At 41.3% G+C, this 21,451-nt stretch overlaps 1 protein-coding gene across 1 annotated transcript in view; it reads right to left on the reverse strand.

Moving 5' to 3' along the window:
* Positions 1 to 1,765: 1,765 nt before the first annotated feature.
* LOC143293711 (aspartate aminotransferase, cytoplasmic-like) overlaps positions 1,766 to 21,451 on the reverse strand; it is a 34,270-nt gene continuing 14,584 nt past the window's right edge. Inside the window, exons 5-9 of the mRNA XM_076604902.1 lie at positions 19,866 to 19,970; positions 13,586 to 13,736; positions 7,846 to 8,011; positions 7,254 to 7,396; positions 1,766 to 4,601 (exon numbers count right to left, since the gene is read on the reverse strand). Of these exons, the coding sequence (XP_076461017.1) occupies positions 4,468 to 4,601; positions 7,254 to 7,396; positions 7,846 to 8,011; positions 13,586 to 13,736; positions 19,866 to 19,970 (699 nt within the window). The 3' untranslated portion in view covers positions 1,766 to 4,467. The remainder of the gene's footprint in view (positions 4,602 to 7,253; positions 7,397 to 7,845; positions 8,012 to 13,585; positions 13,737 to 19,865; positions 19,971 to 21,451) is intronic.

Here is a 21,451-nt window from a genome sequence, read left to right on the forward strand (position 1 = left end):
TCATTATCATCATTATTGCCAAGTGAAGAAAGTTAAGGTGTTCTTCTTGGACAGTCTTCATACCACAGATTTGTATGTATGACATTTGGGCTGCTCTCCACTGGAAGAATGTGTTGTCACAATACAGTGCCAAGTAATTATCATGTTACTAAATTTGGCACTTTCTGAAATCTCAAATTGCTTTACAATAAGAAAAATACACTCACATTTCACTCAACACAAACCACCACACATCCATATCCATTGCACACACACACACACACACACACACACACACACACACACACACACACACACACATACACACACAGCTTGATATATGTTGGTTCAAAGAATACAGTATATGGAATGGAATGCAACATGGAAACATTTTCGGTTTCATAAGAACTGTCAAAGCATGTGGACTGATCAATATACTCTACACCACACCTGCTGTATCTAAAAATAAATCTATGAATAAAAACAAAAAACTGAAATGAAATGCTTTTTGATTTATTTTAAAAGGAATGTGACAGGTTGTTTCAGACATAAAAGGACAATGAGTTCCAGATCTGTACAGCTTAAAAAGTGAATACTCATTACTTTTTTTCTTTAGGATTCTGGATACAGAAGATGATATTAGCAGAAGAGAGGCTTTGATGGGGCATATGGACTTAAAAGTTCAGAAATATACTGAAGTGCTGTTCCAGAAATGACATGGAAGCAGTGATTCACTCTTTTTCTTTGTTCAATGTACTTTTATAAAATTAAGGCGTTCAATGCTAAGATGCAGCAGCCATTAATACTTTTTCTTTGCTCAATGTAGTTTTATAAAATTAAGGCGTTCAATGCTGAGATATGTGCCTTAAAGTGGGCAGGAGAATTTTTATTTCCTTTTATAGGAACTAAAGAAAATGTGAATTTAATGTGCATAATCAAATTATGAATGAGTTTGTCAATGGGTACCCATTTTTAGAGGTAAATCCACAGGTGACGGGTTGAGAACTCATCCTGATGTTGTACACACACACACTCATCACACATTCATGTACACAGACAGAGACAAATGTCAACTTTATCATAACTTTCAAAAATACAATGCAAATAGGAGGAAGGTTGTTTTGCCAGTAGTGTGTCCGTAAGGGTTTGTGTTTGATTCCAATGCAAATAGGAGGAAGGTTACCGGTAGAACAGTTAAGATGCTTATTTGCCAGTAGTGTGTCCGTAAGGGTCTGCGTTTGATTCCAATGCAAATAGGAGGAAGGTGGTAGAACAGTTAAGACGCTTATTTGCCAGTATTGTGTCCGTTAGGGTCTGCATTTGATTCCCGCTTGCGCCCTTTCTCCCAAGTTTGACTGGAAAATCAGACTGAGCATTCAGTCATTTGAATGAAATGATTAACCAAGGTCGTATGTGCAGCACACACTTGACGCACTGAAAAAGAACCCATAGCAACAAAAGTGTTGTCCTCTAGCAAATTCTGCAGAAAAAAGCCACTCTAATTGGTATATATACATACATACATATATATATATATATATATATATGCATACACTGAAGGCCTAACTCGGGTTATGCTGCTGTGGGGCATCTGCCTAGCAGATGTAGTGCAGCTTATGCTGATTTGTCCAAACAAAGTGACACCGTCTTGGGAAACAGAAACTGAAACAGGTGGTGTATCTGTTATCTCCATCCATATACAATGATTTCATATGCATATATGTGTATACATGGGAGAACTGTGTGTTTCTTTTTCAAACAATCAAAGAAGACACAGCCACAGAGGTGAAGATGCCTGGATTTATTGAAGCAAAGAAAACTACCTATCAGAAGACCCCAGCTACATGCAGCAACAACTTTGTTTCATGTTAGTGGTACTGTACACAGCCCATTGTAAGAAACACCAGTTAATATTACCTTCATAATCATTACAAATACTGATGCACACTGCATATCACAGTAAATTACCCTACTGTAAACACACAAACAACTACAACACACACAAACCCAGCATACTACTCAGACAATTGCAAATACAAAGACCAATATAAAAGTTTCATTCTTTCAGGTTTTTAACATACATCACTGTGTGAATCTTACTCAATGTACAGAAGAGAATCTTCACAGATACGGGAATAAGTAAAATAAAACAAATAAAAACAAGAGCCACATGCATTCCTTTTTAAGTTTTTGCATGGTATGACACAGGAACAGGAGTCAAGATGGCTGCCGGAAAAAGAGGAAGTTAGTCAGGGATACAAAAGGGAGGTAACCTACTTCTGGGAGGTTATCAGCCGTAGCTATTTTCATTTTCTCTACATAGACGGATAGCAGTTTGCACAGGACAGGAATCAGACTCCCTCCTGGAGTCTGCACTAGTGGGTCATGGCAAAGTATGTGTAGTGAAACACTCTTTACCTGTTGAGCCAACCAGACACTTTTCCAATGAGGTCAAACTTGTTCATGCTTAAAGAAGCACGTCATAAAACATGTCTTCAGTTATCTTTCGCACTCCTGTTTCAGTTGACCAAAATGATAGAAACCTGGGAAAATTCTGAAGTGGCTAAAATGTACTTGAGCAACAACCAGTGCTGACCTCTTTGGAACAGGTCTTGATAACTAATGCTGCTGGATTTATATTTGGACACTTCACCAAAGGAACAGCAAAAATGCTACAGTCACACTTGGATAGATATCTTTGTTCAAGACACAGACTATGAGTATGATGCAGATGATTACAAACCTAAAAATGGTGCAGGACTTAGTTCTGACTTCAGGACTCTGACACGTACCCTGTGTCTTTGCTGTATAGTTATATCACAGTTTATTTTTTGCACCATACAAAATGTTCACACACAAAACAAGCATGCAAAACAACACACACACAAATACACACACATGATAAACAAATCAGATGTAGTAACAATTTTGCATCAGTGGATCTGATACAACAGAAAATATATCTTGAAGGCAAAAAACTTACCAGTTTCAGTGATCATAATTTAAAACTAATGAAACAAAAAACAATATAATGATGTATATGCAAGTCTGTGTGTGTGTGTGTGTGTGTGTGTGTGTGTGTGTGTGAGTGACTGTGTGTGTGTTTGTGTGATTGTGAGCGTGAGTGTGTGTTTGTGTGAGTGTTAGTGTGTGTGTATGTAAGTATGTGTGTGTTTGTGCGAGTTTGTGTGTGTGTGTGTGTGTGTCTTTTTTACATAGGACAGGTCAGGAAACGAGTGATATGACCCTAAACACCACGTGCCCACCTCAAAAGAGACTGAAATCAAAATAGCACCCACACGCTCACCATCACATATTTAACATCTCCTGCTTTTAATAGTAATTTTAAGGGCACAAACATTTAAACCCCTCACATGTCATGCACAATCTTTTGTCCGCTTCTAGAAAAAAATGTACAGAAAAAAATATAACAACTGCAGCTTTCAAATGCATACATACCTCATTCATTCAGAGCAAGAGAAGAACATTCAGTGCAAAAGAGTGAAGAAATCTGATCATTTACGAGGAGTACAGATGTGTGTGTGTATGTGTGTGTGGTTGTTTTTTCTTGGCACATCTGACTAAACAGTCAAATTTTGGTCTTTCAATAAAAAAAGTTTTACATTGCAGTTTGTGGTGAACATTCTTGATTGTCAAGTTCTAAATGACAATGGACAAAACCCAGACAAAAACCCAGACAAAGGAAAAATTGAATAAATAATTAAATAAGTAAGCGTTCAGGTCACTTAAACTGCAATGCCAAATATATTATCCCTAATTTATTCATCACTGTAAAGTCTTTGGTAAGTGAAACAAGTGTATGCATTTATCCTTTCCAAGGAGAATTACAGACTTCTTTACTTCAATCAAATAATAATCAGTAATCTTAAATCATGTTCTGGAAAATATCATAAAGGAACCCAAAAGTTTTACTTCTTAAAAAAAAAAATTTTTAAGCAGCATCAGGAATGCAAATCTTGCTGCACATATACAGACCTCTAATGTTGTGATTCAGCCTTTTCCCACAGTCTTCCACAATACAGGTGACAAGAAATGCAACAAAGCAGCCCTTCAGATACAACTTCTGTCAATGCATGTTGTTGATTTTTTCTTCCCTTCTGCACAGACTGGCAGGAAGTCAAAGCATCCCTGCTCCTCTACAAACCTGATCATGCCAGTTCCACAAAGCACCATTTCAGCTGTCAGATTTCTTTCTTGCAACCTAGATAAACCAGACCTAACCTATCACTGTGAAATTTTAAAATCAATATCTACAAACCTAAAACTAACTAAAACAGAAAGAGAGCTGGAAGTTTGTAAAAAAAAAAATTTTTTTTTAAATACACACACACAAAGAGAGAAAAGACAGGTGTCTTGTGTAGCCTCCTAAAAGTCAAATAGAAACTAACAACAACAAAAGAAATTGGTGCTGCTGGTATAATCAACAAGGGCAAGCGTTCAGAGTTTCTGCTGACAGAGACTGTCCAGCTATCCAGCCAGGACGTCGATCATGGCTTCTACCACGTGGTCCACGTTCTTGGTGGTCAGGCCTGCCATGCTGATGCGTCCATTGCTCAGCATGTACACATGGTGTTTTTCCTCCATCTTTTTCGACTGATCCTCTGCAAACACAGAAACAGACTGGTCCACTTCCAAGAAAAACACTAAATAACTCAATACGGTTGGACTGTCAGTCTGAAGTCAGCTGTAGGCAGAGTTGGCTGAGCATAGGACTTCTGATCAAGTGATCACTAGTGATAAGAGTTTATGCCCTGTTTCAGCATGGTGTTGTGTCCTTGGGAAAGGTATTTTACTCCAATTTTACTCACTCCACCCAGGTGTGAATGGGTAGCTAACTTAGATCAGGAAGATTAAATGTGGCAGATGAAGAGGATTGGGTCTGGCTTCCTAGGCCAAGCCCTTGACACAGAAAATATGAATTCACTGCCCCAACAGCCATAAAGGCACAGTTTTATATGTCAGTGACAGTACAAAATATAAAACACACATACATATGCATGCATACATCTATGGGAATGATTTACACACTCACATATATATCTATAACCACACACACCATGAACTCAGAATCACACTTTAAGCATCAGAACATGTCCACAGAACCAATGAAAGCCTAAGACTCCCACCATCTTACAAGAGGTTCCAGTATACTGTCAGAATACCTACCATGAATGAACTAATAATCTGTTGGTTAATCTCATTATTTTGAGAGAAAAAAACAAAAAACGCATGATGCCAAAGTGGAGGAGGATAAACCAACACACTTCAGTCACCTTAAAGAGAACTTCAAAGATCAGAGTTTTCAAGAAAATTTAAGTTGCACAGAGTGCCTCTCTCTATTTCATGAAGTTCAAATTTAATATCTAAATTTTCAGGTGGAGAATTAAACTGTTGCATAAAATAAAGAAATAGTCACTTTGGAAAGAGGTAAATGCACCGAGTTATATCGGGTAAAGGAAAAGGAAAACAGCAGCAGCAGGCAGATCTGTTACTATCCCCAACATGTGTGTGAGGAGGAACTAGATAACCATCCCATCCATCCCACCACTGTGGATCAACAGATACCTGTCAGACATGCCTACCCCAGAATCTGACCCTCAGTGCTAAAACCTCCAAAAATCCGAAACAAACCAAAATAATCAATAACACAATGTCTCCATTTCACATATAGGAGTACTACTTCCTGTAGCTCTCAGCTCTCTCACACTGCTAAAGATGACACTCAAGCTGATTTTGCCTTCATCACTGCATTCAGCCTTTTCAATGTATTTCTCACACATGTTCCTCTTCATCACTAAAATTTATTTTGATACCTCTCTCAATTTTTTTCCCCAGAACAGACACATATAATGGACAAATATAACAGGTAGATAGGTAGATAGATTGACAATACACATTTTATGGACACACCTTTTACATATTTTCCTGATGCAGTGATATTTTTATTGGATTTCTGGAACACATATGGACAAATCAGGAAGGTAGGTATGTTTGACAGGCGCAATAGCCAAGTGGTTAAAGCATTGGGCTTTCAATCTGAAGATCCCAGGTTTGAATCACGGTAATGATGCCTGGGACAGTATTCAAGACAAAAATCATTTTGCCCGAAGGCAAGTTACCCTTGACAGGGCAGGAACTTGCGGTTACTGTTTAGCTTGAAGGTTAAGTTATTTTCGTATTCAACTTTCAAGACACAAAGTACACTCAGGCAGCTAACTTGTGGTCTATAAATAAAATTCCTGGGGATTCCCTTCTGCACGTGCTCTTTTACTTTGCACCACGCCACAGTGCAACAATTTTTTTTTTAAAAGAAGACGAAAAAAACAGCTTCAGTGGCAAAGCATCAATTAGAGTCAGCAGCTTGTCCAATCTGGGGGCCACTTTCACATTCTGACACATTGCCCTCCCTACTTTTCAGCTAATTGCAAAAATAAAATAATGATGGAATATGATGACATTTGCCAGTCTCAATACATCATTTTTGACTGCCAAGCGAACAAAGAATAAAATCAAATCATCAGAGGCCGTGTTAAAGACTGGTCTCTCTGCAAAACGTCTGTTTTCCACAACAAAAAGATTCACCATATTTATCTCTGCTTCGTGGGCTATCACCCTTGGCAGATAGTAAGGGTAAGATGTCTTCCGGTTTGTAGAACCGCGGGTAGCATTTTGAGTTCCTGAATACGGTACTGCTAACCCTCGGGCAGTTTGCCTTGCCTCAGGCAGATTACCCGCAGGCACACATTTACCCGCAGACACGATGGTCTCTTGGATACGGCCCCTGGTGGGTAACGGGTGGAGATTTTTCCAATCCCCCAGGTCAACATTTGTGCAGACCTGCTTGTGCCTGAACCCCCTTTGTGTGTATACAAATGCAGAAGATACGCACGTTCATGATCCTGTAATCCATGTCAGTGTTCGGTGGGTTATGGAAACAAGAACATACCCAGCCTGCATACCCCCGAAAAAGGAGTGTGCTGCCTACATGGTGGTGTAAAGAAACAAAATGGTCATACACATAAAATGTTACACTTCTGTCTGAGTGTGTATGTGTGCCTGCCTAAAATCTGACTGAATGACTCTGAAAATGAATGATGAGCACCCAACAGCAGCCGTCAGTCAGCTCTACCCTGGTAGGAAGCCTCTTGTGCAGATGACCCCGTGTTTTTAAAGCGCTTAGAGCTTGGTGTTCAACCAAGGATAGGCGTTACATAAGTATCCATATCATATCATTTTATCAAATCATGTCTGACGTGTCAGTCCTGTGAAGCTGAACATGCCGATCTGGTCAATAATGTGATGCCAGTCCCCAGGGGCCTTCTTCTCCCGCAGCTTGTTGTACATCAGGGTGCGTATCGATGCAATGCGATCTGCCATTGTTTTCACTTGCATTTTCCTGCACACATCCATACATCACGCATTTAGTAATGTGTGTGTGTGGGGGGGCGGGGGGGAAGAGTGTGTGTGAGTGTGTGTGTGTGTTGTTGTGGTAGTGGTAGTAGTAGTACCAGTAGCAGAAGTAGTAATTCTTGTCATATTCAATTTTACAGTGATACTGAACAAAAAATATAATGAAAGTTGAAACAAAATGAAGGTTAAGTGGTGTTTTGTTGTTTTTTTTAGGTGGGGGTATTTTTACTATATATTTTTACTACACTATTATCATGCAATACTACTATCTTTACTTTAATTTTTTTTTAAGTCACAAATAAGGTTAAATCATTCATATTTGACTGGCAAACATGAACAAAATGGACATGTATATCCGTAGACATATAGTGATATACATATCCGTGGAAATAACACCTCCAGCACGGTAAGCAAACCAATGCAAAGCCCACCCACCATTCTTCAAAGTAAGATGGGCTTGAGAGCACTGTGGCCACGATGCGAGCGCCATGGTTACTGGGGTTGGACCACATTGTTCTGACAATGATCTCCATCTGGGACATGATATTTGGCAGCTGCTGATTATCTTTGACCACGATGCACAGATTGCCGATCCTCTCATCTGCAACACCACAAATTTAATTCGATTTGGCTCAGATTCCAAACGTTTAACCTGTGTGGGGACCTGTAGAAGAAAACTGACAACAATTTTATTGCAAATAAACTTGAAATATATTTCAAACAGGGGTCATTATGCCACATTTCTCACGAGATAATTGTTTTTTGAAAAACAAACAAAATCATTTGAACAGAATTACATAACTATACATAATACTGTTGAAATATGTAAAAATGCATATAAAAAATGCCAACAGCCAAGGTTGATATGAAATTCACAATTCTTGGGGTAAAAAAATATGTAAGCATAATGAGTGTTGATACAGAAAAATCCACAATGTCCAAAAATGTAGAAAGAGTACTGGATGACAAAAAGAAATGATGAAAGACAGAGGAATAATGAAAGTGACAGGTTGCAGTAAATTTCTCTCACAGAATTTCAAGAAGAAAGCAGGGATAATATTCAAACTGAACAAAAGACAAAGCCTCCATGGCTCACGTGTCATTCCTGTTGTATTAAAACTGCAAAACGAAAGTGAAAATGTGAGAGGTGGGGTGAGGGTTTACGGCATGCTTTGTCCTACTGGTTCAAATCATAGTTTTGCTCACTATTTGTAAGTGTTTGTCGAACTAAAAGTAGTGTGCTAGAAACTGAACAGTTCCATCTCCTGAAGCAGATGACACTGCCCAGCATTTCAGTGTGAATTGTTTCACAATCGTAATATAGATCTATCAAAGCGTCAAACTTTTCCTGTCTTTATCGTGACTTTCTGGTTTTGATAATTGTAACAAATCCAGTTAAGTTCTTTTGTCAAAAATATAATTGGTGCATCAACACCTTCTCCCACATAATACAGATCTAGAACAAAGTTCCTGCTTTGATACCACTCCATAATCCCTGCTTGGATAAGTCAGAACAAACACTCCACACAATAAACAATTCTCAGTAACCTCATATTTTACTGAATTACTGCAATTCCTTGGTGTTGTAATTTTCATTATTTGATCAAACTTATACTTTTATGCTTTATGCTTGCCTTCAAAAACTGACTTTTTACAGATCTAATGAAATGTTGTGTTGGTTTTTTTTTTGGGGGGGTTTGGTTTTTTTGGTTTGTTTGGGGTTTTTTTGCTGGATAGTCATGTTAATGACTTACCTTTTTATATAAAATGTAAATGTGAAATGTTTGCAGATGACACATCCTTACATTCAAGCAATTCAGACGCCAGTAAACTAACTCATGAACTCCAAGATGATATTCAGAAACTTAATGACTGGACACACTTGAATCACATGTCCTTGAATGCTCAGAAAACGAAGTGCATGTATGTATGTGCATGACAAAAAAGACAAAAAATGAAACATAACTTCAAACCACTATTCCTAGGCATCAATAAAATTGAAGAGGTAGATTCACATAAAATTCTGGGTGTCATTATTGATAAGGATCTATCTTGGACTGACCATACGAAGTACTTAACCCGGAGAGCGCGATGAGCCACGATCGTGGCTTTCCCGGTAAAGTGCGATGGGCCACGATCGTGGCTCTGTTTACATAAGGTCCGACATCGTATGGCTATGCTCGGCAGCCTTCGTAAAACTGCCTCGTTCTGGTGTTACTGCCTCCCTGCTTGTGTTTGCACAAACTTTGACCAAGTTTATAAGTCCAGATCTTCGTATTTTTTGTAAACAATGAGTGACACTGAAGTTGACAAAGCTCAGGAAATGAGTGACCTTGTCACTAGTGATGATTCATTTGCTGACAGGGATTCTGGTGAAAACGGCTTTGTTATTTTGACACTTGGGCATGCTGGCTTGCTTCTTGTTCATTCAGTTTTGTGTCTCCAGCCACAAAAACTGGGGGGTGGGTGATGGGGGTGGGGAGGGGTGGTAAAGTGGGTTAGGCATGGGTCTATTGCGATTTCTTGACCAAATCAAGCTAGAAAACAGGAAATTATTTTGATTTAAAGCATTCTTGCTGCTTTTGAAAGCAACATGAGCTAAAAGAAAACATTTATTTCTGTTTTTGCCTGTGATTGCATAAAGTATTGTAGATGTGCGCGTGCGTGGCGTCGGTGGGTGTGTCTCAAACAAATAATACAATGCTTATAATTTCATTGTTTCAGTTATATTCATATCATGATTCTGCAGCCAGAACATGTTTTGTACAGTTTAATTCCAATTTTGAGATTTTGACTCTGTAAAAGATGTGAAAATACCTATAAACATTGTGGTTGACGTTTTTGGAAAACGAGTGTGCACAATTTGTTAATTATATCCTATGGAATATCTCCAACTACATACAAGGTACAGCCTTTTTCTTACTTTTATCTGATTCTTCATTCACTCTACTTTCCAAAAATGTATAGGTTTACCTATTTATTCTTACTGATAAGCATACAAATGCCCCAAATCAGAGCACAGGTAGCGGAGGCAAACTATCCCTTTGTTTTAAGCATGATTTCTGTAAGTATGTTTTATTATATCCAGCACTTTGAGGGTTAAGTAAATGTCTCTCAAATAGAATACTTCAACTAGCAAAAATCAAAAAGATCCTTGATGTCCATTCACGAAAGCTCTTCTTCTGTGCACATATTCTGCCAGTAATCGGTTATGCGTCAACTTTATGGGACAGCTGTAGCCTCTCAAACGAAGTTTATTCACCGTATGTATAAAAGAGCACTGAAAATAGTATTGTTTAAACTGAACTCCCTGACCCCAATGGACTATAAACAACTTAATATATTATCTTTTCACAACAGGCTGTACTTCAACAAAGCTGTTTGCATGCATAATGTTATGTATGGAAATGCTCCAAAAAAGATTGCAGACACTCTTAAAACTAATGAACACAGACACAACCACATGCTCTGCATACCCAGACCAAGAAACAACCTTTACAAATCCAGCTTTCTGTATTCTGGTGGAAATTAATGAATAATCTCCCACTCACTCTGAAAAGTATCGTAAATAAAAACGTGTTTAAGAAAAATCTGAAGAATCACCTATTGGAAAAAATTAACAGTAATAAAAATTTTGATCTGTTAGTCTAATATTCCTATTAATTGTGAAATGTTTTGTATATGCTTGTGTTGGCAAGGATTGGCACTATATGGGGGAACATGTGCATGTGGATGGGATGGGCATGGTGTAATTGTGTCCGTGAATTTGTTTTATCTTCAGTTTAACGTCTATTCACTATAAGTGTTTTTAGACGGAAAGGAGTAAAGCAGTTGATAAAGGAAAGGGAGTGTATGTGAATATTAGTGTAAAAAAGTGTTCATGTTATGTATCATAGGAAAGGTATATTATTATAAGAAAAGGTCTAAAAAGATTGTGGTGTGTATTGAATTAGGTGTCATGGAAGGGAGAATATGTATATGCATATCAACAAGTATTAACCTACAACAATGTAAATATAAATAACAACATTAATTATAATACATCAAAGGAGGATACCAACTGGACTGGAGTTTCAAATTTCTGAAAACATTCTAAGCAATGAATAATCATTCAAAATCTTTTCAGTGGCTAATGAAATATTGGAAGAAAAGTCATCAACTACATCTTTTGGAATTAACGGTCTTTTGCTCGGACAATGAATGAGTAGATGGCTTACAGTTATTTGCTTACCACATATACATTTTATATTTTTAGAAAATTTTGTACGAAAGGCATTTAAACGAATTCTATACATTAGACTTGTAATTTGTCTTGAATGTGCTGTTGGTGTCAAATTTAGAAAATGTTTGGGATTAGCTGCATTCTTTGTGTTTACACAACAGTGGTAATATTGATTATTTGAATCTATAAGTAATTTCTGAAATCGATTTCTAGATACATTTTCTATACAACTAATACATTCATGCAGATCTAACTGGATGTCAAGTTGTACTGCGCCTTCAAAATTACGTGCTGCTCTTCTAGCTGCTTGGTCTACCCACTCATTTGAAGATATTCCACAGTGCGAAGGTACCCAACAGAAAGTTATTCTAATGCCCTGTTTTGTCAGTTGGTGAATAATATGTTTTATTTCCACTGTCATCTCAATTCGCTTCTTTGAATTTGAAGATTCTATAGCTTGTAGTACTGACTTTGAGTCTACACATTTGTGTTCAGTGGTTGGTGTGTGTGTGTGTGTGTGTGTGTGTGTGTGTGTGTGTGAAATGGAAATGCAATTGTGTATTTCTTTATCACAATATTCTTGTATATATATATATGAATTTTGTTATTGTTGCTCTACATCTGCTTGTTTCTTCTCTCTCTCTCTCTCTCCAATTTTTTTCTTCTATTTTTTCTTTCTTTTTTTTCCTTCTTTTTAATTTTTTTTTTTTTTTTTTTTTTTTTCATTGATGGCTTGATGTAAAACAGCAATTGTTGCTTATTCAACTTACCATCATGAAATAAAATTTTGACTTGACTTGACTTAATCACATCGGATCCAAGACAAGACACTTTCAATGGCGACATTTCAAACACCCAAACAATTTATGGTAGTTGTTAATGCGCATGCACAGCCTAAATCGATATGGTTGTAAGTAAAATGAGCTTATAGCAGACAACCCACAGCATGTGCATTTTCAAGCAAATTGTGAATGACTGACTGGAGTGGATTGGCGCAGTCTGTGATGTAACGAGTTAATGTTTTGGATAAATCAGATCCGTTTACAAAAAAAAGTATTATCAGCTTGATGACCAATTTCATGGCGCAGTTTTGTTGATTCTGGCAGATGCATGCATCAATGTAACTTGAAAACTAAACAAAAGTTTGTATTTCAACAACAAAAAATATAAAATGACTGCTATTTATCAATATGACAATATAACAGAAAAAAGTGCTAAGTTCCGTGTCATCAACTTCATGGATGCATCTGGGTGTGCTGCACAAATTTCTCTGCTAATGTTGCAAGTGTCTGTATCACACACACTCCCAAACCTAAAATGGTTCTCCACAGCAGCAGCAGCTTTTTCATCATCCTCATTTATCATCAATAATGAAAAGGAAAAAACGTCCTGTCCTGAATTCTGTGGCCTTTTATGCCCTGCTCTTATGGTGAATAAGTTTTGATCTCCCTCCACTTGCATGCTTGGGGTGAGTACTGTCAAAACCTTCAGTGTCCGCAGATTCATGGAGGACTGTCATTAGATAGCCATGGTGGCATCTCCCTTCTGGAGGGGATGCTCATTCAGTCTGGGTCCATGACTAAGTAATCACTGTCGGCAGGGGGCTTAATTAGTGATGTCCTGTGTATGCTGAATCAGAACAGGCTCTACTGAACACCACAAAAGTGACTCAGCAGCAGTGCAGGGTCTCCTCTTGTGTTTGGCCTCCTGGCGACCTAACATCCATATTTCCCTGTGGCAACCAACACTGGGACTGTGAAGGATGAAACTGGCTATATCTGTGTATGAAGCACTTGGAATGAGAGGTGTGAAAGTACTGCCACTGAAACAGTCCAGAAGATGTGGAAGAAAAAAAACCAAAAAACAACTCCTTTTCTTCCACTCCCCTCCCCTCCCCCCACCTCCCAAACCCAACAGACAGTGACAAAAGAGACAGAAACACAGCAGACTCACTGTATAGACCAAAGTTCTTGGAAAAGGACTGGGCGACAAACATCTCACATCCTTTGCTTTCAAAGAGGCGAATCGCGAAGGCATCTTTATCCAAATCACCAGACGCAAAGCCCTGATAGGCGCAGTCCAGCAATGGAAACAGATTCTTCTTCTGCACATCATACATAGGATAAAGAAATATTTTTAAAAGGAAATTTTCTTCCTAAAATTTTGCTTAAGTAACATACTTACCGTGACCCAATAGTGCAGACTCCGGCGGGGGTCTGATTCCTGTCCTGTGCAAACTACTACCTGCCTATGCGGAGAAAACAAAAGTAGCTACAGCCAATAACCTCCTGAAGTAGGTTACCTCCCCTTTGCATCCCTGACTAGCGCCCTCTTTTGACGGCAATTTGCCACAACCAGCGCAGTGTGCAGGGAGAACAGAAAGCGGGAAGGAACGGGGTCTTAAATGTGGGTCACGGTAAGTATGTTACTTAAACGTAATTTTAGGTAGAAAATTTCTTTTTAATTACACATACTTAACTGTGACCCACTAGTGCAGAATGGCACGACAAGGTGGAGGGCTCATCTGTTCTACTGTCAGTGTGCTGCGATGGCCTGTTGTGCGACCACCGCAGAGGCAACGCCTCTTGAGCCATCATCCCTAAAGCGACAGCCGTTCCTCAAGTCGAATTCAATGAAGGTAGCAGGGCTTTTCCCAGCAAGCAGCCTCCATGATGTAGCTATGCTGAGTGGGCAAAGGCAAGGGAAGAGGACCATGCTCTGACTTCGTGAGCTCTGGCTGAGGGGCCATGCGCTAAGGGGTTTGAGTGGGTGAGCTGGCGACACCACTCGCCAGGGGCGATGGGACTCAGAGATAGGGTGTACTGCGTCACCTAAGGATATTGGTGCGGGCAAAGAAGACTGAGGCACGTAGCTGTATTGTGGGAGGTCTGTGGACCACAGCTGTGCTGATAAATGTAGCGGAAAGAGAATCGGGTCAGTGTGTTGAATCCACACTTTATTGAAAGCCCTTCCAATCAAGGGAAGTGAAGGAAACATGTACCCTATAGGGTTGTCTCACTTGAGCGCAGTTGAGCCTCAATGCAAGGAGATGCACATGTGGCTTGATCTGATGATTCCATGTCAGCTGACAGGTAATGGGTGCGCCCTGCCCCCCACTTTTTTGTCACTGCCAAAAAACAGCACTGGCATGTTGCCTATGCATAGAATGGCGGAGATTTGGCAACAAGGGACTTGAGATCCCTGGTGTCTCTGGGACAAGGCTGTGTAATTGCTGAGGCAGGTACCATCACAAAGGGGCATACAGAAAGCTTGGTGGCTTCTCTACCTGAGTGTGGCATGTTGGAGCAACCTGCAGAATGTTGTTGGCAGTCAATGGCTGGGTTGGATCAGGCTGTGGGAGTGCACTTTATGTGCCTCCAGGCCAATGAGTCTCTTTCCGTGATGGAATTCCTAATGGAAGAGGGTTTCCATGGGGAAAATTTTTACTGAAGGTACTTTAGTGAGAAAGGGGACCAGATCCATGACAGGCCTCTGGCTCTGTGTGGTGCGCACTAAGTCTGAGATAGAGCCAGGCAGGGGCAGTGAGAAAAGTGGCTTTAGATGTGTTGTACTGGCCATTTACATCAAATCAATGATCTGACATACGTTTACAGTAGGGCCAACAGCAAGGTGAGAGCTGTATATCAGTGGTTTCTTAACTGCAATGGGAAATCGTTTGCAGCTTAGTCTTTCATGAAGGACTATGTCTCTCACACTGGAAGTCAAATTGCACTGGGACTTAGTGCTGTAGCCTTGGGGGCTAACTAGCCTTTGGGATCCGTCCCAGAGGTGAGTCCTAAGGCCCTCTTGATCAAGGGAGTGGGGATACAACTTGGGCAAAACACTCTCTACTATAATTGTATAATCAAATTCCAGCCCGGATAGTTGGGACAGCAGTAGCCTCCTCTGCTGTTCTGATGGTCATTGTTGTACACAACTGATTATCATATACTGGTTCTAGGAGGACACCAATCAGCATGGGTAAATCAGGAAACAGCTGCTGTGTACTTGAGAGATGAAGGTGTCCACCATGCAGGTTCTGCTGAAATGTAAGGAAGCCGGAAGGATGTGATGGGGTCTTGTGGGGGATCCGTGTGTCTGAAAGACATGGTGCTTGCTTCCAAAGTGACAACAAAGTCATCCTCTGACAGGCCCTTGACTGAAGACTGGAGCTCCATGATGGGATAGCCTGTTTAGGCTAGAAATCCCTGGAAGTGTCTCATTGGAAAGACAGTGTTTGAGAAGGAATGCCCATCTGTAAACACAGCAGTGGTTGGGTGTTGAGGCTGAAAGAGTCAGGCAGGGAAGACTAAGTGTAGAAAGTGCTTTCCAATGCCAATTGTTTGAGACATCGATGCTGGATCTCTGTTCAAGCAAGGTGATGGGCCGAATTAACGTGCTTGAATGCGGCATCTGTGGTGCTGGTATGAGTGGGCAGAAAGGTGCGCCCCTGTGGCTAATGAACAGTTCACTGTGTTTTGTGAGACGCATCCGCCCTCATCAATATGGCTTTTCTCCCGAGTATAAAGGAAAACAATTAGTACCCTGGCCTTCTGCTACTAGTGAGGAGTGGAAGAGATGGACTTAGGGTAATTGTTTCCTGCCCAGTGGGCAGCTTTTGGGCTTGCTAAAACTTGGAAGGCAAAGACATACACCCCTTCATGGGAGGGCCGGCTAAGATGTAGGGCCCGTGTGGACCTGTTGTCACAACCACAGTGGTGCAAACCAAGGGTTGTTGTAGACAAGGGAAGGAAGAAGGGATGCCTTACAAACCTGGAAGGAATGAAGGGCATGTGTGTCCGGAGTGGCACCCCTAAGTTGGACAGACTCATCCCTCCTTGTACCAAGTTAGGGCATCTCTAGCCGTGTGGGTGAGGAGGGAGTGTGTGTAGGTCCCTTGGGGCCAGCTACAGCAGAGATGTGGATGTGGCCAGGAGCAAATGTTCAAGCTTGCACGAGACAATTGTGTCTCTGTATGTGGTAGTCCTCCAAAATGGAGTGAGGAAACTCTATACTAAGATGTGTACAAATATGTACATAGGATGTACGTAGACTTCAATGAGAGAAGATGTCTGGGAATGTGACCATGCCTGTAGATCAATGCACGAAAAAGAACACATGCACAAGCATATATGTAGCAAACATGGATATGCTCAAGTAAATGGGAATGTGAACTGAAAAAGTAATGCAAAATGTCTAAACGATATGTACATACACATGTGAAGATTGTGCGTGTATGCAGACGCACAGTCCTGAGCCTCATGTACAGAAGTGTGCAAAAAAATATGCGCACATATTGCTGAGATAGAAAATCTCAATGTATAGAGATAGAAGTGTAATGGTACCTGTTGACAGGAAGAATGTATGAACATATCGCCGAAACACACGCAAATATGTATATATACCGAGATATGTGCCTGCATGGATTTGTACATGATCCCTTTTTTTCCTTCTTTTTTTTTTGGGGGGGGGGGGGGTAATGGTGGGTTTTTTTTGTTGTTGTTGTCAATAATACATCATCAATAATAACAAATGTATTATTGTTTCTGTTTTATTTCATTGTTATTGTGTTTGTCAAGAAAAGAATGGCGAGTGGATTGATTCCTTGCAGAGCAATATATGTCTGCAAGTGCTGGAGGATGAAGCGCCCAAAAAGTTGAGTGGCACATAGCCTGAGAAACAGAGGAAGGAAAATATTGGTTGTCAGTAGCTGATAGGAGCTGCTGCATAGAGCTCTCAGGTGGGCAGCAAGGTCCTATTAGAATGCAAAAGAACATCACTAGTGAACAGTAAAGGGGGCTGGAGTGACTGGCTGTGTAAGTGCAAGGGAAGTAACTTCGTTGCCTACTGCCCAAGTTTCAAAAGCGGAGTTGCCTCCCTTGGCGGTGAAAAATCGGCAAAGTGGAGGAGTTCTCTTCAGCACATACCCCCTTTTGTTACGCTTCCACGCTGTAGAGGGAGGAATGTTATGTCGTGTGTGGGAGTCCATGGTTCGATGCCACCATAACCGACATGGGTGAGGTGGGCCGCAAGAGAGGTAATAATAACATCTCTTGGTGCCGCAGTCAATGCTAAGAGGAGGTGTGATTTTTGTGTTGCATGTCCCCTAGCGGACCACCTTCCTCCCTGAGTAGAGGGAGAGCTTCCCCATCCAAATCGGTCACCACTGAACGCGAGACGGTTGAGGGCATGCCACATGACGGAGCCGCAATCTGTGGCCGCAGACGTCATGCAACGTAGACAGCATGAGAGGCTGATTGTCAGTTGGGGCTTGTGTCTGAGCCACCACTGGTTGGGTAACAGCAGAGTCTAGCGGTGTGGCAGAGGGAACTGCCACCGCCGAGGTTGGAGGGACCGTGCATGCACCCGCGGTGTGGTGGAGGGGCAATGCCAGTGCAAGGGAAGTAACCACGGCGCTCACTGGTGGGGTGCCGAAGCAGGGGTTGCCTCCCTTGAATTTGAAATTTGTGGCGAGGGGGAGGGTGCATGTGTGTGCATGTCCCCAAGTGGGTCACCTTCCTCCCTACCTAGAGGGAGGGCTTCCCTACCCAAAACGGTCGCTGTTGGACTCGAGACGGTCGGGGCATGTCGCAAGAGTGGCGCACGATCTGTGGCCACAGCCTTGCTCACGGACATATGAGATATAGGAGCGGACCAAGTGTGCAAAGTGGAGGACATTAAGTCTGTTTTGGATTCCCTGAGAGGGAGGAATGGAGTCGACTGGAGGGAGCGGAGGCAGTGGAGGAGGTGGAGGGTTAGCGTTGTAGACGAAGCCCGACGTTGAGGGCCCAGTGTCAGATCATATCATGTCAATATGAAGGCCTATAGGTCTGTAAGACCTTTTGCCTGCTGGAAATGAGGGAAAGTGAGAGCCCCCATAATTGTATAGAGAGATTTTTATAATCTAATAGTGCGTAAGGCTTATTAATGAGTAATGAAATGAGTACTGTATTTTAATTTTTCAAAGTAAGTGCCAACACGATTTATCTAAGTATTCACTGTGTCCGCCAGTCGATTGTGATCGCGCCTTAATATGAGTTCGATCACCCAATCTTGCCAAGTAGTTTTGTGACCTATTTTGATTCATCATCAGACACAAAATGAGAGCGCCAAAGAATCGATAGACAGACAGAAAATACAAAAAAAACCTAGCTGTATGCTGAACACAGGAGCAGGAGTCAAGATTGCTGCCGGAAAAAGAAGGCGCTTGTCAGGGATGCAAAGGGGAGGCAACCTACTTCGGGAGGTTATCGACCATAGTACTTTCGTTTTCTCCGCATAGGCGGGTAGTAGTTTGCACAGGACAGGAATCAGACCCCTACCAGAGTCTGCACTAGTGGGTCACTGTTAAGTATGTGTAATTAAAAGTGAGTTATTTCTATCGTTTATAGGCCAGTCGACTACAGGGAGCCGTATCAGAGTTGAAAACACTTCACAAATAGAACTATATCCCCTCACTTTTTTTTTTTTTTTTACCCTTTTGGTGACAGACCAAAAGGCATCCTCAAACCTAAAAAAAAAAAAATCACACATACACACATACACGGAAAACATTAAGTCAGGCTCAACTACATAGTGTGACATTTATCTAAAGCCAGATGATCATACAGGGCCAAACCAGGCCTGAAAAACTGCATCAATAATACCAAAGAACCTGAACAAAAAGAAACCTGGAAAAGAAAACTAGGCACAAGTTCATGCATATAAACCTAGAATATGCCTCTGATGTTGACCATGCCATTCTTTTTTTCTTTCTTTTTTTTTTTGTCTTTTTTTTTTTCTTTTTTTTTTGCCAGCGGAATAAAACAATCTTACTTGATCATAAACATCTTCATTCATAATGCACTGATATCCTTGCACTTTCCATTCCATCAATCAGGCAGGTTAGAAAACTGAAAGAATTGATCCTCAAGATAACAGATACTCCTGGCACAGTCTCAGCCTCTCTGATGTTAGCAGGAAAAACAAATGAAAAGTTCAAACAGAAGAAGGGCATATCCTGTACAATAATGGAGGAAAGAACAAACATGTATATGGAGCGGGATTTTTGGTCAACAAGAGCGCAAGGAACTGTACTGGGATGCTCAAAATTATTCTAAAAAGATGACAGCTGCAGCCAAGTGTTCCCTGATACATAAAAACATTATCAGTGTTGACTTCACTAAGAGTTAGGGCCCATAATCACAGATACGTCTGGTATGGGCACAGTTTCACTCTTGCACACTGTACTTACCATCACAGTGTCAGCAATCTTTTTCCACTGTTCGTTGGTGGGGTCCATGCCAGTGGGGTTGTGGGCCACAGCGTGCAGGACCACTACTGCCCCCTCGGGTGCATTCTGAACAGCAAGACACAGTGCCAACACATTAGCATTACACCGTTTCCACATTAAAAGAAACCACGCTACTGTTCAGCATACACTCTTGTTCAAAACAAAGAGAGACATGCTTCATGTAGTCATGCGCGCGCGCACACACACACACACACACACACATACACACACACACACACACACACACACACACACACACATACATGTTCAGTACAAAGAGACACTCTGTTCAAAACAGAGAGACAAGATACCGTTTCCACATTAAAAGAAACCACGCTACTGTTCAGCATACACTCTTGTTCAAAACAAAGAGAGACATGCTTCATGTAGTCATGCGCGCGCGCACACACACACACACACACACACACACACACACACACACACACACACACACACACACACACACACACACATACATGTTCAGTACAAAGAGACACTCTGTTCAAAACAGAGAGACAAGATCTTTTTAGTGACACACATGAGAGACACACTTTTGTTTCAAAACATGTTTGAAATTAAAGATGCATTTCGTCAACAAGCCAGCACCTGTGGAAAGAGTGGCCACTCAGCGCTGCATTGTGCCTCTTAAGTCAAAAGTCAAATATGTGCTCTTCTTTTATACTTCTTCTTCTTCCTCGCTCCCATTAGATGAGCAGTCTGGTGTCCTCAATGAAGGCTGCCGTCTGTCACAGCTCCTCCAGGGTGCCATACAGTTTGGCTTCCACTGCTGTGAGTGTTGGCCAGTACTTCCTCCTGGATGCTGCATGTGTCGTACAGTCTTGAAGGATGTGGTCGGTTGTCATTGATCCCTCACCACAAGAGCACTCTCCACTCTGTCCAATGCCAAATTTTGTGTGCATGTGGTGGAGCAGGCAGTTGTGTCCAGTCCTCAGGCAGAAGATCTTGGCCTGTTCCCGTCGTTCCAGCAAATGGTATCTGTCTTCTGGGTTATATTTGGGGTGCTGGAGGTGCCACTTTATTCCTTGCTGTGCCTTGATGATTGTCTTGATTTCATCGTATGACACCAGTTTGCTGGCCTGCTCCTTCTGTGCACCATTTTTTGCCAGTTGCCTCTGATGCCACAGTGTGCTGGTACCCATTGTATCACCACTTTCTCCACTCTGGCACTCAGGGCAACAAGGGCTGAAGTGAGATGGTTCTGTTCTTTGCAGCGGGAGTTCTTGAGGGCTTGGAGCACAGAGAGAGCATCGGAGAACACCACCACCTGCCCTGTTGTTCTTGTGGAGTTCTGCAAGACTGTTGTGGCTGCCTCACAGAGGGCTTCTCGCTCAGCTCAGAAGTTGGTGGAGTATTTTCCTGTTGGGATTGCAATTTCTTCATCTCCATCTTTGTATCGGAGGAAGATTCCAGCTCCATCATCCCTCGTTGCTGCTGTGGCGGAGCCATCTGTAAAGACATGGGTCCAGTCTTCCTGGGGGTACTGGTTGCAGATGTACTCCATGGCCAGGGCCTTCCTTTGGCTGTCT

This window comes from Babylonia areolata, chromosome 19 (genome assembly GCF_041734735.1).
Source record: "Babylonia areolata isolate BAREFJ2019XMU chromosome 19, ASM4173473v1, whole genome shotgun sequence".
Lineage (NCBI taxonomy): Eukaryota > Metazoa > Mollusca > Gastropoda > Neogastropoda > Buccinidae > Babylonia > Babylonia areolata.